The sequence below is a fragment of the Echinops telfairi genome, unplaced genomic scaffold, assembly GCF_000313985.2.
Source record: "Echinops telfairi isolate 266 unplaced genomic scaffold, ASM31398v2 ScPeMD7_7457;HRSCAF=8495, whole genome shotgun sequence".
Lineage (NCBI taxonomy): Eukaryota > Metazoa > Chordata > Mammalia > Afrosoricida > Tenrecidae > Echinops > Echinops telfairi.
Window position 1 is genome coordinate 3,393,871 of NW_022111357.1, and position 16,422 is coordinate 3,410,292.

The 16,422-nt window shown below is 54.3% G+C and overlaps 1 protein-coding gene across 2 annotated transcripts; it reads right to left on the bottom strand.

Moving 5' to 3' along the window:
- Positions 1-1,367: 1,367 nt before the first annotated feature.
- On the bottom strand, positions 1,368-13,388 carry MFSD2A (major facilitator superfamily domain containing 2A). 2 transcript variants are annotated; one of them, XM_045298992.1, is made up of 14 exons: positions 13,173-13,388; positions 11,697-11,825; positions 9,777-9,901; positions 6,084-6,207; positions 5,863-5,941; positions 5,369-5,529; positions 4,843-4,933; positions 4,612-4,733; positions 4,363-4,446; positions 3,883-3,966; positions 3,673-3,785; positions 3,097-3,240; positions 2,818-2,994; positions 1,368-1,812 (listed from the first exon to the last, which is right to left on the bottom strand). In XM_045298992.1, exons 1-14 carry the CDS (start codon positions 13,257-13,259, stop codon positions 1,749-1,751), a joined length of 1,584 nt encoding a protein of 527 aa, XP_045154927.1. In that variant the 5' UTR covers positions 13,260-13,388; the 3' UTR covers positions 1,368-1,748. The 2 variants fall into 2 exon arrangements, with proteins under 2 accessions (XP_045154927.1, XP_030743804.1); XM_030887944.2 differs by having other exon boundaries at positions 11,697-11,828.
- Positions 13,389-16,422: the final 3,034 nt, after the last annotated feature.

Here is a 16,422-nt window from a genome sequence, read left to right on the forward strand (position 1 = left end):
CTCCCACACCCTCCTCACCACCGATTTGGATCACTTGTTGTTCTCTTGTCCCTGGGTTTGTTAACACCACTACCTTTCCCCCCACCTCCCCTCCTCCCATGTTTCCCCAGAACTGTCAGTCCCATTGTTTTCTCCACCAGATTGTTCATCCAGCCTATCTTATTTAGACAGACCTGCAGAGATAATAACATGCACAAAAGCAAGACAGAGCAAAACCAAGCAACAATATACAACAAAACAACAACAAACCAAGACAAACAAAACACAACACAACAAGAAAGAAAGCTAGTAGTTAGTTCAAGGACTGTTTGTTGGCCTTTAGGACTGTTTTCCAGTCCAGTCTGTTGGGGCACCATGCCCTGGCCCCAAAGTCCACCTTCAGCATTCCTGGAGGACCTCACCGCTCAGTTCCCTTGCTGTTCTGTTGCACCCCCTTAGTGTTTTGCCTTGGTGTGGCAGGATCAGATTGGGTGCAATTCCCACACTGTGTCTCCGGTGTTGTCCCCTATAGGGCTATGGGTCAGTGAGGGACGTCATGTCTCATAGTGGGACCAGCTATGCAGTCCTCTCTGTGGACTGGCTGCTCTAATAGGGAACATCATCTTCACGGCCTTGTGGGCCAGGATGTGCTCCACTCTCTCCTCCTCCCCCTTCATCTACTCCTGTGTGCTCTGATCAGATATGTCCCTCTCCGGGAGCTGCAGATTCAATGGCGTCCTTAGAGATAAATTCTTCTGGGGAAAGGGGTAGGTGTCCACTTAGTAGTTGGGATTGGGTCTGGCCCCCCGTTGTTTTTTTTAAACCAGCACACCAGTGGTGAGACATCCTCTCCCACACAACCCCAGCCCCTGCCAGGTACCTTCTTCAACACTGTCAGTGAGAGTTGTGGGAAAAGATTCACACGTTCCCAGGGACCCAATCACAAAGTCTCAAGTCAGCAGCAGCACAGCCGGCATCACACATGCTCAGACAGGCCCAGGGCAGGACACAGCATATGGGCACGGGCGGAGCACTGCTGCTTCTCAGAGAGTGGTGGCAGAAGTACTCCCATGTCACCCACCCTGGGGTGGGAATTCCAGTTAGGTCACTCCTTACTGCATGCCTTGAGTCATCTCCCTCTATTCTGGATCCTCATGTCCTTCTCTTTTAAGAGGAGCTAATGCTGATTAGATGAGACCCGTCAAAGGGAACGTATAGAATAGGTGGTTTGTGGACGCTAGCGGCTGATAATCATTACATCTCCAGACATACTGTCCCATCCCAGCCCATCCCATCCCATGGCACTTCTGACTTCTGTTCCCACTCCCGGTCTGAGTCTTGGGCTAGAGGCACTCAAGTGGCTGAGAACAATGACAGAAACGTGCAGCCCCATTTTCCAGTTTTTATGAAAATCAATAACATTAATAGCTCACAGACATATACATACAAACATACTACTATATACAGTCATTAAGTTATTAATTAGTCTCTGTATAAAATGTTTCTATATTAGTGTTACGGGCTAGGCCCGAGCAGCCCTTGGCATATTCACAGTAGCAGCCTGTGGGCTGGCAGAGGGAAGCAGGCAGTTGGACCACCTGCTCCATATTAGGCACTGAAGGTGTGTTGGGCTGCTCCCTCCTGAGTCTTCGGCTTCCTTCCTGGCACCTGGTGTTAGCTGTTCAGTGAATGGACGAGCAACCTGTGGCCCCTGTGCGGCCTGGTGACCCAGGCCTTGTGCATGGTGACTTCAGGACCCACAGCAGGCCCTAGAGGATGCTGGCCAGCTCTGTGGAGTCTGTGTCGGAGCAGCCTGAGCTGCTGGCCTCGTCCCTGCAGAGCCAGAGCAGACAGTTGGAAGAAACTTCCTTACCTGCTTCTGTCCTCATCCCTCCCTCCAGGGATCCTGCTTTGGCAGCCTTCGCCAACAATCAAATCATTCTAAACCACAGGTTGTGGCAACTGGCTCACTCCTCAAAACTGCTCGTTACGCTGCCTGCTGTTGTTGTGCCCACAGGGCATCCTAATTGCCTAGACTTTGATCTGACCTGGCCAGGCTGTGGCCTGCCATCACTCACTCCGCCCTGCCCTCATGTCTCCTCAGAGGCAAAGCTTAAAGCCACACCTGAGATCCTGCAGGCCAGGAGGAGCGGCTCTGAAAAAATCCGAACACACACACACACACTTGCTGTTGAGTTGGATCTGACTCATGGCCAACCCTTGTGTGCAGAGTAGAACTGGATTTTCAAGGCAGTGGCCTTCCTTCTGGCAGCAGATCACCAGGCCTTTCCAGTGAAGGGCCTCTGGGTTAATCATCAGTCACATACTTAACTGTGAGCACCACCGGGGGACCCCAGAGTCAGAACACAGTGGTTCCAACCCGAGCTCTACTTCTTATTAGCTGGGCCAGTCAGTCTTCCTGGTTAGGCCTGTTTCTTCATCTGCAAAGTGCGTTGGGATCACAGGAGTTTCTGACCCCAAGAGTTGGTGGAGGATAGCAGGAGCTCCTGAACATAGCCCCTAAAACATACACTCCACCAGGGCGGGGACTTGGCCTGATCTGTTCGCTAGAACAAGGCTAGGGCACGTAGGCATCCACTAATAATTTGTGGCATGAATAAATGAAAAATTACTCAGCACAGCATCTGGTACATAATTAAATGCTCAAAAAGTGTTAGCCGCTGTAAGAACTGGCAGGGAAAGGGGCTAATGAGGGACTGCCAAGAGAAGATGTGCTGGAGCAAAGTCTGGGCTTGGCCACTGGCCAGGTTTCTTTGACTTGAGGGCTTGGGTTAAATGGCGCCCCCCCCCCCCTCTGCTGCTCCTCCCCGCTCTCACCTCAGAGCCTGCAGGGCCTTCTTATTCTGCCGCCGCCTCTCCTCGTCAATGGGGTACAGCTTGAAGAGCAGCAGGCCCAGCAGGATAAGGACAATGGGCGCCATGGTCACCAGCATCTTCAGTGTAAACTTGACCCTCCTCGGCTGGGAGCAGCCGCGGGTCTGGTACCCAGCGAAACTGTGGGCCCAGTGGGCAGGGAGACAGTGAGGAGGGGGCCCCTGGGGCTGGGTCCTGCCCAGCCCAGCCTTGCCCAACTCCAGGTCCCCCCACCCCACTTACTCAAGACTGAGAGTGGAGATGCCCAGCGAGACTCCCGAGGCAAACTTGGTGAAGAAGACGTAGAAGGAAAAGAAGATGGGCTCAGTGCCATGGGACTGGGGCTGCTTCAGATGGAAGTCATCAATGACATCAGGCAGCATGGACCTGGGCAGGGTGGGGGGGGCCGCTATGAAGACCCACCACCTGGCAGTTCCAGAAGCCTCCCTGCTAGTTCACCCGCTGCCTCTGTGTCAAGGAGCAGGGCTGGGCCTCTGGAAGCTTGCAGCCCCCAGGGACACAGCTCCGTGAGCAGGTGGTACCTTCACGTGAATTCAAAAAGTAGACCCGTCCCCCCACCCTCCTCCAAGCTGAAGTAGTCGCTCTTGGTGCTTCGCTTGGCAAATGCAGCACAAGCCAAACTTTAGCTCTCATCTACTACCTCGGCTGGGGATTCTCGCAGTCCACAACCTGCGCAACCGCCCCCGCCCCCTCCCCTGCCCCAGGTGAGCTGGCGCCCCAGAAAGGTTTGGGAGTAGCAAAGGACCTCGGGGCTCTTCCCTGAGAAGCCCTGACCCAGTTGGGCCTACCCATACTTACCAAGGCAGCAAGAAGGCAGCGGCCACACTGATGCCGGCTGCCACTGCTACCACATACGTGACAATCAGGTTACTCTCCATGAGGGCCACCAAGATGAGAAACGGCACTGCTGACTGGGGGAGAGGGGGTGGGAAGCTAGGTCAGCTAAGGAGGTTCCCTCGGGGAACCTCTGAGCCAGGCACAAGGCTGCCCCCCTCCAGCCCCACTCACTGAGATCCCAATGTACACGGCGGTCTTCTTGCCAAAGCGGGTGAGGAACCACTGCCAGAAGGGGATGGTCAATGTGGCCGAGAGCTGTGAGTGGATGAAATGGGTGAGGACGCCAGAAACCACCCCACCGCCCCCTGCTGAACCTTCCCAGCAACCCCAAAGATGCTCCTAGCCTGGAACAGCGGTCACCGGAAGATGTCATCAGTTTGGAAATGGGAAGGTGACATGCACCTCGGAGGGCTCCCAGGGGAGCTGGCATCCAATCCTGATCTCATCGCCCACCTTTCCACACCTCTGCACGCCACAAAAGCTTGCCCTTCACACCTTGCCCTTGCTGACTCTCAATACCCAACCCGACGCTTTCTGTCACACTGTACACCAGTCGAGTCCAATCAAGCCCCTGGAAGCCTCCCTCATCTCTTCCTGAGCTTGGGGGCTGGCTCAGAACCTGCAGTCCATACCCTTGGGCCCCATACGCACCATGATGGCCAGGAGGAGATTCTGGAATTCGTTGCGGAAGCCCAGGGTGTAGGTGCAAAACAAGGCGAAGTTCCCCTCCACCAGCTGGGAAATGGGGCCAAGTCGGGGGTTAGGGAAGACAAAGGAGGAGGTGAAGTTAAGGCTGAGCCTCCCCTAGATGCTCCTCAGGCTCACCTCACCTATCTCTCAGGCTGCACGGCATCCTGAGGCCTAGGCCCACCCTACGGTCACGTGAGGTCCCCAACTCACCATGAAGGCTAAGGAGGTGAAGAGGAAGCCGGCAATGAGCTTGACATATGGGCCATGGTTCATGACCAGCCGGAGGCCCCGGAAAAAGGACATGGGTTCAGCTTGTTGGGCCTCGGAGGGCTCTGGGGGTCAGAGAGGACAATGAGGAGGAAGCCCCTCCCAGAACCCAAGGCCCAAACCATGCGGGCACAGTCATCTTTTGCTTGCATCTTTCCCGAGAGTCCCCCTCACCTCTTTGCTCCCGCACGCCCAGGGTCAGGATGACAGCACAGATGACATAGATGGAGGCAATGACCCCTGCTGCCAACAGGTATGCATTTTGCTATAAAGGGAGTGAAGAGCACAGAGACAGTCAGTCTGATCTCCCAACGTGCCGTGGACCAACACCAAGACCTTGGGCCACCCCCTCTTCCTCTTGGGACATCACTGTCTCCCTCTGGGAAATGGAAGAATCATCCCAAGGCGGCCTCCCACCACTGTGCAAAGTTGAGATGAGAAGCCAGACTAGAGTCTGATGCCCCCCAGGCCACATCTGGTCTCTGCAATTAACTAGCTGCGTGACCCTCGGAAGATGACTGGCCTCTCTAAGCCTGTTTCCTTATCAGCAAAGTAGACATATCAACAGCCATGCACATAAAATGCCCAGCTGTCCATAACCGCTGGTTATCATTGTGATCTCTAGGATAACTACTGCAAACCACCTCCCTAGCTTCTCATCTCCATCTCCCCATACCCTTGCCCTGCGAGGAGTCCTCACCGTTTTCTTGAGCACGGCGGAGGTGCTGTGTGTGCGGTTGGCAGCAACTGAAGCCATCCCAGAGCTGTTGTGGTCCTGAAGACAAGGCGTATCTGCTTGACCCACAATCTGCCCCTGGATGGCCGTCCCCAACACCGTGCCCAGCACCTCCACAGTCATCCCTGGATGGGTAGAAAGAGGTCCTTGGGAGGGGCTGAATGGCTTGTGGGCCCCAGAAAGGAAGAGCAGATGGATGGGAATCAGCTCGAGGCCCAAGGTGGGTGATGGAAGCCGCAGGTGGGGAGAGTATGCAGCGGCAAGGGTGGTGGCACGCAGAGTGGGACTCACCTCCTGGTTCTGCATGGCCTCTGGCTAGTTCTAGCTCCCCACCCCTCACCTGAACACTAAGAGGGAGTCAAACGCCCATTCTCAATCGAAGAGTGGGGAGCAGGGCCCCAGGGACAAGAGGGTCTGGGAGGGGAGGACCCCTGGGTCTGGAGGGTCTGGAGGCTTACGGTAGGCGGTGGCAGAATCTCGCTCACTCTGCTCCGTGCTGATGAACATGGTGAGAGCTGAGTAGGGAACGTGGAAACACTGGCATGGAAGAGAGGCCCTCGGCCAGTCAGAGGGATGGAGACCAACTCGGTTTTAGGCACCCACCCTGGGGTCCACCCGGGGATGATCCTCTCCACCCCTTCGCCCCCCGAAAGCATCCAGGGGAGGTGCTTACACTCACCGTGACCAGCATCTCAAAGAGGCAGTAGAAAACCAGGTACCACAGAGCCTGGCCCCACTGGAAGTCAGGCACAAACCAGATGAGGAAGTAGGCGATGATGGCCAGGGGTGTGGAGAAGATGATCCTGAAGAAGGGAGTGTCTGAGCTGGCTGGATGCCAGAGCCCCAAGGGCCTGACACTGCCTGAAAGGCAGCGGCCCTCAGGAAGCCTGTCTGGAAGGAAATGCCTTCCCCCCTGAATTGAATTCATCCACCCCAGGGCCTCCGAGAAGAGGCTGGTGGTCAGACCAGACAGGAGAAGAGGGGACTGAAGCTCAGCTATGTCTCCCTAGGAGTAAGAGTTTCAGAGAGGAGGGCTTTCTACAGCCTGGGGAGCTAACCATGGAACTCAAGACCTCAGGTGGGGCAGGGAGAGGGAGAGGCCACATGCCCCAGTCCTTATTCCACACAGTGGGAAGCTGGGCTGGGTTGGGACAGGCCTACTCTGAGACAGTGGAGACTAGAGAAGTCAGGTGGGAGGATTGGACCTAGTGAAACCGTGTTGTTGTTGTTGTTCTTGTTGTTGCTCGGGCCGAGTCGTTTCTGACTCATAGTCACCCCATGCGCCACAGAACAGAGCACCACTATTCCTGCACCATCCTCCCAACTGTCAGGCTGGAAGCCATTGTTGCAGCCACTGGGCTTATCAGAGAAGAAAGTGTCGGTCTCCCCACCTGGGAGTCCCACACAATTACAGGTACTGAGCCCTCAGGAGGGGCTCCCTTCTGGATGGCAGCAGAGCGCAATGGCCCCTGGCCAGGCTTCTACTCCAGCAATTCTGGCTCAGTCAGTTCACTATAAATAGCTCTCTCCTGGGCAAGCCATTGAACTTCTCTGGGGTTCATTTACTTATCTGGACAACAAAGGCAATAGTAGCATCTACCTTCCATTCCGCCCTTTTACTCAAGAAGTATTTACTAAATGCCAGGGCTGGGCTGGGCAGGACTGTACTTGGAATATGGCAGTGAACAGAGCGGATAAAAATCTGGCAGAGGAAATCGGGCTAATGGAAAATTCACTGAGTGTGTTTCAAGGTGACAGGGGCTATAGAGAAAAGAAAGTGGAGCAAAGGGGATTGGAAGTGCGTTAGAGGATGCAAGTCCCAGCAGGACAGACAGGGTAGTCCTCGAGGAGGGAACATTTGTGCCAAGGCCTGAATGAGAGAGTGCAGACAATGCAGACGTCTGAGGCAAGACATGCCTGGCAAGGGGAGCTACTGGAGCAGAGGTCCTAAGTAGTAGCGTGCTTGGCACATCTGAAGAGCCACCGGGAGGCAGTGGGGTGGAATTAGGAGATGAGGCCTGAGAGGGAATGAATGGGACAATAGTGCCCAGAGGTCCTTCTGGGCCATGGCAAAGACTTTACTTTGACTTCATTGATGGTTTTGAGGTTTAACTGGGTTGATAATAAAAGGCCACCATGGAAAACAGGGCACAGAGGTACCCAGGGCTGGCCTGCAGGCCAGGGTGTAGGCAAGGTGTTAGCCCTGAGGTCCAGCCCTACTGCCCTCTGGTTTTCCTGTGTGGCTTGACACCTTGCCTCTCTTGGGGTGACCTTGGGAAGTTCCAAGGAGTGTCCATCAACATCTTTCTGGTCTAGGTGAGGTTTCAAATACAGGTTCGGGGGTGGGGTAGGGTGTGCGTGTACCTGGATCCTGGAAGGAGGAGGGAGTCACAAGGAATGTGGGCTAAGGGTCCCAGCCTCCTTATATTGCTAAAGGAGAAGTGGGAAGGGTACCCTGGCCTGAAGAGGGGCTCTGCCTATAACTAAGTTATAGGCAGGGAGCAGGGCACACACCTGGCAGCTCGTCAGTCCATGAGTGACAGCTGTATACTCTCACTGAGACACGTACTCCTGCACCAGTCAGGTGAGGACATGTACAGAGCCTTGCTAATAAAATAAGGCTGCTACACCTGCCCAGGGAGAGCCCATCTCTTCCTCTCCGTGGGAGGGCCTCCTTTGCTCTCCCCATCCTGCCCCTCCACCACCACCTTTTCTGAATCCATGTGTCTCCTCAGAGCGCAAGGGCTCCTCCTCCATCCTCTCCTCGCAGGCAGCTGAGCTGCCACCGCTGAGGAACCAACCAAATGTGACTGCGAGTAACCCAGGCTGCTGCAGGGCTGGGCTGGTTAAGCAGCTGCCTCTCATTGGCTGGACCCCATGAGGAGATGTGGCAGCAGAGCCCCACCTCCCACGGGCTTCCAGGGAGGTAGGCACAGGGCCCAGCCTAGCAGGCTGGCTCCAGGGGAGCCAGGTAAGGCAGGCTGTGCTACCCTAGAGCCTGGAGCCTGGATCAAAGGCTCCAGGCTGGGCCTTCGCCAGGAGCTGGCGGGGTTGGGGTGGGAGGGGGCCCTCGTGGGAAAGGAAGCTGAGGCGGGAGTGGAGGCCTTGGGGAAGAGCTTTGAAGGCCGGAGACCAGGTATGGACGCCCCTGGAGCAGGAAGGCGCCCACTTGAGCCTGGATGGGCTGCAGATGAAAGGGGTATGGTCCCCCACCACCCTCCAAAGCAGGATGTCCTGTAGGGAACCAGAGCTCCGGCCTGTCAGCCTGTGGCTCCTACTGTCTGATATGATCGGCCCCCCTCCACCACCGTAAACCCACACACACACACCAGCCCCACTGCCTGAGACTGCAATGGAGGCTCTACACCACAGGGCCCAAGAGGCCAGAGGTTAGTGATCCGCTATCTCATTCTTAAGGAGCCGTGCTGGCATAATGGATTACAAGTCGGTTTGCTAACCACTAGGCCAAAGGTTTGAATCCAGCAGTGATTGTGAGGCTTTCTACTGTTGTAGGATTTATAGTCTCAGAAATCCACGGGGGCAGTGCTACTCTGTCCTATACCCTATCCGATATTGCTATGAGTCACAATAGACTCAGCAACAGTGAGTGGAATATTCCATTCTTGGTACTGCCTCTGCACCACCACCCTGAAGAAAAATTAGCCCAAATATAGATCACTGCAAATTATGTTAAAGAGTCCTGGTGGCATGGTGGAATAAGTACTGGGCTGCCAACCATGAGGTTGACAGTTCAAGTCTACCAGTTGCTTCAAGGGAGAAAGATAAGGGTTTCTGCTTCTGTTGAGATGTCAGCCTTAGAAACTTCTAGAGGGCAGTCCCACAGAGCCGCTCTGAGCCAGAATTGATTCAACAGCAGCGGGTAATATACGCCAAGAACTAGTCTAATACTTTATATACAAACCTGAAGCACATTTAATCCTCCCTGTGAGTTAGGCGATTATTATCTCCATTTTAAAGATGCAGAAACTTGAGGTTCAGAGATGGTAAGTGACTGGCCCAAGGTTGCACAACTGTAAGTGATAAAGCTAGGATTCAAACAGATTGGCTCCCACCACTATGGGACATGATTAAATGAAATAAGTTAGAACTCCAGGGGAGTGGGCCTTGGGGAACAATGGAACCCCACTTGGGAAAGCTGCCCAGTCTAGTCCTTGGGTCAACCTGGAAAGGAACTGGCGGGAACCTCAGTGCTAGTGCCTGGGGTGGCCAAGGCTTCAGATGCAGTTTCGACATGCTTGGGCTTTTGCGTCATTCTTGCTCCGCAGTTTGTGACAAGGTAGAACAAGAGACAGATGTGCCAAGTGCTGGCAGCTTCACCTTCTAGTACCTCAAAGGAGCTTCTTCTACTCACCAGGGCATAAGGCGGCCCAGGCTGGTCCAGGAGGATTTGCTAATGAAGAAACCCACCAGGGGGTCCGTGATAGCATCCCAAGCTCGTCCCACAAACAGAATGATGGAGGCAGATAAGGGGCCCACCTGGAAAAGAGAAGAAGCAAAAGATGGCCCTCTGATCCTTCTACAGCACCACCCCCCTGCCCCCAATCTGAAAGTAGAGTATGCTCAGGAAACCTTTCCCAAGCCAAAATGGCCTAAAGACGCAATTACCGTAAATTTATATAGGAAACATTTTTGAGTATTCCCAGCCTCTCAAAATTCCCAGCCTCCTACCCACTTAATACCAAATAACGCTAACATACTGTAAAATCAAGAGTGGCATGAGAAGCTGTCTATAAAGCAGAACCCGTGTATTGTGTAGTACCCTGCGAAGCAAATGCAGTTTCCTGTTTTGCCTCTTTTTCTAAAAGCAAAAATTCTTTTGGGATTTCTTTCAATAAGTGAAAGCAAGCTATAATGCAGGTCTTCCATAAAAGCACAGTGGCATAGAGCAAATGTTCTTAAAGCCGGGGTGCCCTACCTGTCCCTCTGGACTTGAGAAGCAGGGTGCTCCTTCCCCTCCTTCAGCCGGCCCCTTGGTTCTCTATGTGGTTCACCCAGGCCTTAAACACCCTCACTGGCCTTGTTCATCATAATGCACTGCATGCCTCCTTAGATGCTTCCCAGTTCCAGCCCCTTGTGCCACCCCTCTGTTGTTCTGGAAAGCACGCCGACCAATGAGAACAAACCCAGAATCCTTTCCTTCCGTTCCTCTCAGCGCCCTGATATCAAAAGCTAGCACTAGCTGAGTGACAACAGTGGTCCTCGGTTTCCCCACTGTATAAAGGGAGTGACGAGCTCTATCTTACACAAACTTTATCTTGGATGTGGGAAAAGGAGTTAATAGATGTCTTTTTTTTTTTAAAGTGGCCTGTTATTATGGGCTCAAGCTAACCCTCTCCCCCGCCCTCCCCCCAATCTTCCAGGGACGAAATAGCCTCACTGGGCTTTTCCCTCCATCAAGGCCCTGCTGGGAAATGGGTGACCTCCCCCACATCAAGCATTCCCCACCCCACAGTCTGGCACTACCACATGGTTTTAGGCTTTAATGGTAGGTTCCTCAGCTTTGCCCCTCCACCCATGGCTCAGCCCTGCTGAATGCTTCTGGGGCTCAGTGTGCCCCACCTGTAAATGGCTACAAATAAGATGTCTGGCTTGCACAGTCAGATGCTACATAGAAAACCAGTCTGTAATGTCAGTCCTGGGCACTATGGCTATTCAGTCTCCCACTCCCCCATCCAGGCAGAAGAATTCTCAGGATACCAGGCTGCTGGCCAAGACTTCTCAAGCAGAGAGGAGCCCTGCTTGCCCCAAAGTGTCCTTCTCAGTCAAAAGCCCTGTGTGTGTACGCAGACCCCACAGGCCTACATCTGAGGGTCCCTCTGCTCTTTGACATGCCCTTCGCTCCTCAGGTAAAGGTGAAATGGGCCTCATCCCTCAACCTGGCAATATTCACCCACCTCTAAGTCAAGCCAGCCAAGGTTCAGCTAGCCAGGGACATGGTGTGCAAGTCTCTTCCTAGAACAGGGTCACCAGCAGGCCCCGTTTTCCTGAAGACACTGCCTAGCCTCCAGCCTCTGGCCCCTTGCCAAGCAAGGAGGAGTTGTTGGACCTTGCCAGCCAAGACTTCCTGGGATGAACAGAACCCCAGCCCCCTTCCTGGATGCTTTCCAAAGCCTCCGTATTTCTCAGCCCACTGTTAATCAGAGAGGCAGTAGAGTAGGGTTTCTGAGTCCCATTTCATAGATGGGAACACTGAGTGAACTACCCATGGAGATCCCTAGTCCTTCCTACCTCAGGGATGTTAGAAGATCCTTAGAGGGCTCTGCCCACTCACCTGAGCCACATCCAACAGGTAGATCTGCAGGAAGAACCCCAAGGCACAGCCTGTCACCTGGTAGGGGGCCCCCCCAACGGCATAGCAGAGCTTGCTGCAAATCGACAACTGTTGCTTCTTCTTGGGTTCCTTCTGGGAAGAGGCGGAAAGAATGAAAATAGGTCCAAGTTCCCTGGCCTCCTCCATCCTATAGCAGGTGCTCGAGGCAGCAGCAGCCCTTCCGCCTGCTCTACCAGAACACCAACTCTGCCCTGTCCTCTTCTCCCCACCCCTCCCCACCTGGGGAGCATCATCCCTCTTCCCAGAAGAAAAGAGCGTCTGTTTGAGTCCTAGGAACCCTCAGGTACCCTCCTATTCCCATTTTGGAAGAAACTGCTATCAGTTCACCATCCTGTAAGCACTTCCCAGGTACTCTCCTCCCCAAGCCACAGAGGGGAAGCATGCTCCAGCACACAACCTATCCCCACCTGGCACCAACAGTCACAACACGAAAATCCTCTGGCAGCCAAGAGCTGCCTGAGCCCAGGCCGGGCTCCTGCCCTGCTGGGTGAGAGCTCTAGAGAGCTGGAGGGACCTGCCCAGCTGGCTGAGGGCACTGCTGTCTTCCTTCTGTCCCTGGCCCCTGTGACAGCCAGAACTCAAGCAAACCCAGGAGTTGCCCTCCATCCCCACTCCGTTCCTAGGGGATCTTGGAGGGAGGAGGAGAGGCCTCCAGGGGCAGGGCTATAGGCTAGGTCACTCAGGGTGAGCATGAGGGAGGCTGGGGTTGCCCAGAGATTACTCATACATAACAGAAGCATAATTGCTCACCCCAGCTCCTTACAAGGATCCGCTAATAAAATTTAAGAAGGAAAGGTGGCCACCTCCCGGGAAGATATCTACCTCCCTGGGCCGGCCTGATTTCTGTCAGTTCAGAGGGCTGGGACAGGGGGCAGAGGTGGAGGCTGCATGGCGAGAGTGCGCGCGCGCACACACACACACACACACACAGACTCACACCGGCGGGAGGTCTGGGGCTCCTTTGCGCCTTCCTATGAATGAACTTGAGCTTGGCGGAGGGCGAGGGAGTCTAGGCAGCGGTGGGTAGCAGGTAGGGGGCAGGGGTTCAGGAGGGAAACCTTGGGGTTCCCCAGGTTCCTGAGGTCTTTCTCGCTCTACGGGTGGCAAAACCCGATCGGTTCACCACTGAAGAATCGAAAACCATGTGGCAGAGGCGAGCCCCAAGGGGAACTGCCGGTAGAGCCCCTCCGCAGAAACGTGGATTGGGGGCGATGGAGGGGGCGGGGGCACCGGTGCCTATAAACCTTCTCCATCACCCCTTGCCCCCGGAGCACCCTTGAGTCCCTATCTTACCCCTGGGTTCGCCGGTCCCTGGCTATCTCAAGCTGACCCTCGGCCAGGCTGTGTCTCCATCTAAGCCAGCCCAGCCCGCCAACCCTTGTCCTCCGCTCGGGGTGCTGGGCCCTTATTTGTTACCTGGGCCGGCCGTTCACCGGCTTGGAGGATGCTGGTGGGCAGCAGTCCCGCCGCGGAGCCGCTCTCGGCGCCCTCTCCTTTGGCCATGACCCGCGGGCCAAGCCGCCTGCTACCACCGGGACTCAGGGATGCTCCTCTGCTTCGCGGGCCTCCGCGCCGCTCTCTTCTCCGCGCCGGTTCCGCTGATCGTAATCAGAGCCGCCACTGGCAAAGCCGACTGGCCAACTAGACACGCTCTCGCCTGCACGCCCCCCTCCGTGCTTCTTAAGGCTCAGCCCTGCCCTCCGGATCACGCCAATCCCTGAGACGGCTTGCCCCGCCTCCAGCCAATCCCCACGCCGCCAGCCCTCCCGCCTGCCCCTCCCACCCCACGGCGCTGTGCCACCGAGCCACGTTCCTAAAGCCCGGGAACCAGTATCCAGTTTGCTCCATGCGACCCTGAGAGAAGACCGGAGACCCACCTGCCACACATAGGGAAACTGAGACCCAAGGCTGAAAGGTACCTGCCCCAAACCCCCCACCCCACCCCCCACCATCAGTTCTGGAGCCAAGTTACACGATAGCACTTACAAAGGTTAGGGGCATGGAAGCCCCCTGCCCCCTTTAAATTCTGGAGTATGAATAACTCATCCTTTCCAAGCCTGGAAGTTGGCGCGCATTTCCCGCATTTCCCGTTTCTCACCCCACCATGAGCTACCATTCCTGTTAATGGCAACTTCCTGGCCTGGCTCAATGAGGGAGAAAGCCGAGCCCACTTAGACTCCTCCGTAGACGACCCCCACGCCCCCACCAGGGAGCTCACGAGTTGTGGGGAGGAGTTGGGGCCACATCCACTGGTACACTCTTAGTCACCGTGACCTTTTTGGAGAGCATCTTCCATGTTTACCATGATCTCATTTAACCCCCAAACCACCTTGTAACATGTGGGGCTATTGTTAGCCCCATTTCACAGTTGAGGAAAGGGAGGCTCAGAGAAGTGAAACTGTTCTGAGGCAGAACAAGATCTGGATGCGTTCTGCCTGATTACAAAGACTTCACTCTTAAGAGCCTGGCTCTGTGTGGCTCAGCATAAATTAGCAGAAGGCAGGATGAGGTACATGCATTCCCCAAACAAGAAGCCCCCCCGGGAAATACAAGGCTATCTATCCTGGTACTCTGGGTGGAAAGAATGGAAGAAAGGTTTGAAACAGCAAGTGCTGTGTAAATCTGGTCCTTAAAAGAAGATAGGACAGTAGTTCTCAACCTTCCTAATGCGACCCTTTCATACAGTTCCTCATGTTGTGGTGCCCGCCAACCATGAAATGATTTTCGTTGCTACTTCATAACTGCCATTTTGTTACTTTTATGAATTGGGCAACCCCTGTGAAAGGGTCGTTCGATACCCAAAGGGATTGCAACCCACAGGTTGAGAACCGCTGAGATAGGAGGATATTTCCTTTAGAGCAGAACCCAGGCACAGATGCCAGAAAACGATATGCTCTGGGTCCCCTAAGCCAGCAGCTATCACCCGGCTTCCCCACCTAGACTCCCCAGGAGCTAAAGTGGAGGTGAATGTAAAGGCTGCTGGAATTTCAAAGACCCTCACTTTTATTTGGGGGGGGAGGTTGCTCAATCTCAGGCTTTTTTGTTCTTTCTTTAGATCTTTGATTGCAGGACAGATACAGTTCGGTTTCCCTGGACTGTCCAAGCTTCCTTGTATGTTTTAAACAAATCCCAACAGCTGGCCACATAGCCCTTAGCCACCAGTGTGCAGGAGAAACCTGAAGTAGCCAGTTCAAAGGGTAAAGGCTAGTGCCCATGGCCCTCAGTGAGCTGTGTGATACTGTAGTGTCTCCACTCCACTCCACACTAGAGCCCTTCCAATCCTACAATCTTCATTCCCTTAGGGCCACACCCTATCACACTGGGCTAGGTCCCCCTCAAGACGATGAGGCCGGGGAAGGTAGGAATCCCATCTGATGCATTGGTCCATCCCCCAGGCCGAGTGTGGGGTGTGCACATGTTGCTATGCTCTGTGTCCAATTAATCCCCGCTACTGGCTACCCCTGCGTTACGTTGAAGCACTGTTCCACAGACTTCCTCCTATCTCAACTTGTTTGCTTGTTGTTGTTGTCTTTGCCTGTAATCTTTACAGAAGCAAATTGACAGGCCTTTTTTTTGTTTTGTTTTGTTTCCTAAAAAGGAGCCCTTGTGGTGGTATGGGTTATGTGTTGGGGCTGCTAACTTCAGCAGTTCAAAATCACCAGCCACTCCGAGGGAGAGAGCCTCAGAAACCCACCGGGGGCAGTTCTGCCCTGCCCTAGAGGGTCGCTAGGAGTCGGAATTGACTTGGGCTTGAGCTTTCTTTTTTGATACCACTGAGCGGGTCTGAAGTGCCAAGCTTCGGTCGGAGTTTCACAAATATGTGTCCAGTGAATGGGTGCTTGGCCTTTCTCGGGCACAAGGATAGAGCCTCAGGCCTCTCTGTTTACCAGCAGTGCAGGGGATCCTGGGCAGCTCAATTGACCTTCCTGTGTGTCAGATGGAGATATTAATAGTCCCTACCTGATAGTGTTGTTTTGGGGATGAAATGAGAACGTGCACAGGAAGAGCTTACTTAGCACAAGTGCCTGGGAGCTGAGGCTGGTCCCCACTTTTGGCCTAATTCCAGCCTGTCAATGTAGCAATGCAAGATTCCAGATATGGCCTGATCAAGCCAGCACAATGGGCCTATTCTTCCCCCCAGTCTGGACACGACACATTGTTAATGCAGCCTAAGACTGCTGGGCTTTGGAGCCTTTCTCTCCCATGATCAGTTCCCATCAGGTTGTGGTCAACGAAAATTATTCAGATCCTTTTCACCAGCGCTAGGGTCAAGTCAGGTCTCCTGCCACCCCATCCCCCGCTCCGTCTCTCCCCCATCCTTTGCTTTGTGCAGTGTCTTGAAGCAGAGTACTGTCATCTTGCTTGTTGTTCTAGCCTGTTGGAATGGTTTGGAATCTTCCTATCGCCCAGCTAGCCTTGCTGGAAAGATAGAAGAATGGTCGAAGCGCTCCCATTTTACATCTAGCCTGCTCCTTGAGGCTTCCGCTCCACCATTACTATGGTTGCTCAGGATGGCGAGTCAATTCTGATTCACAGGCACTGTCAGGCCACAGTAGAACTACCTTAGCATTTGCCAGGCTGTCCTTTTTAACAGGAGTGGATTGCCCAGTCTTTGTTCCTGTGGAGCCACTGGTGGGTTCGAACCAGAAACCTTTCTGTTAGCGGT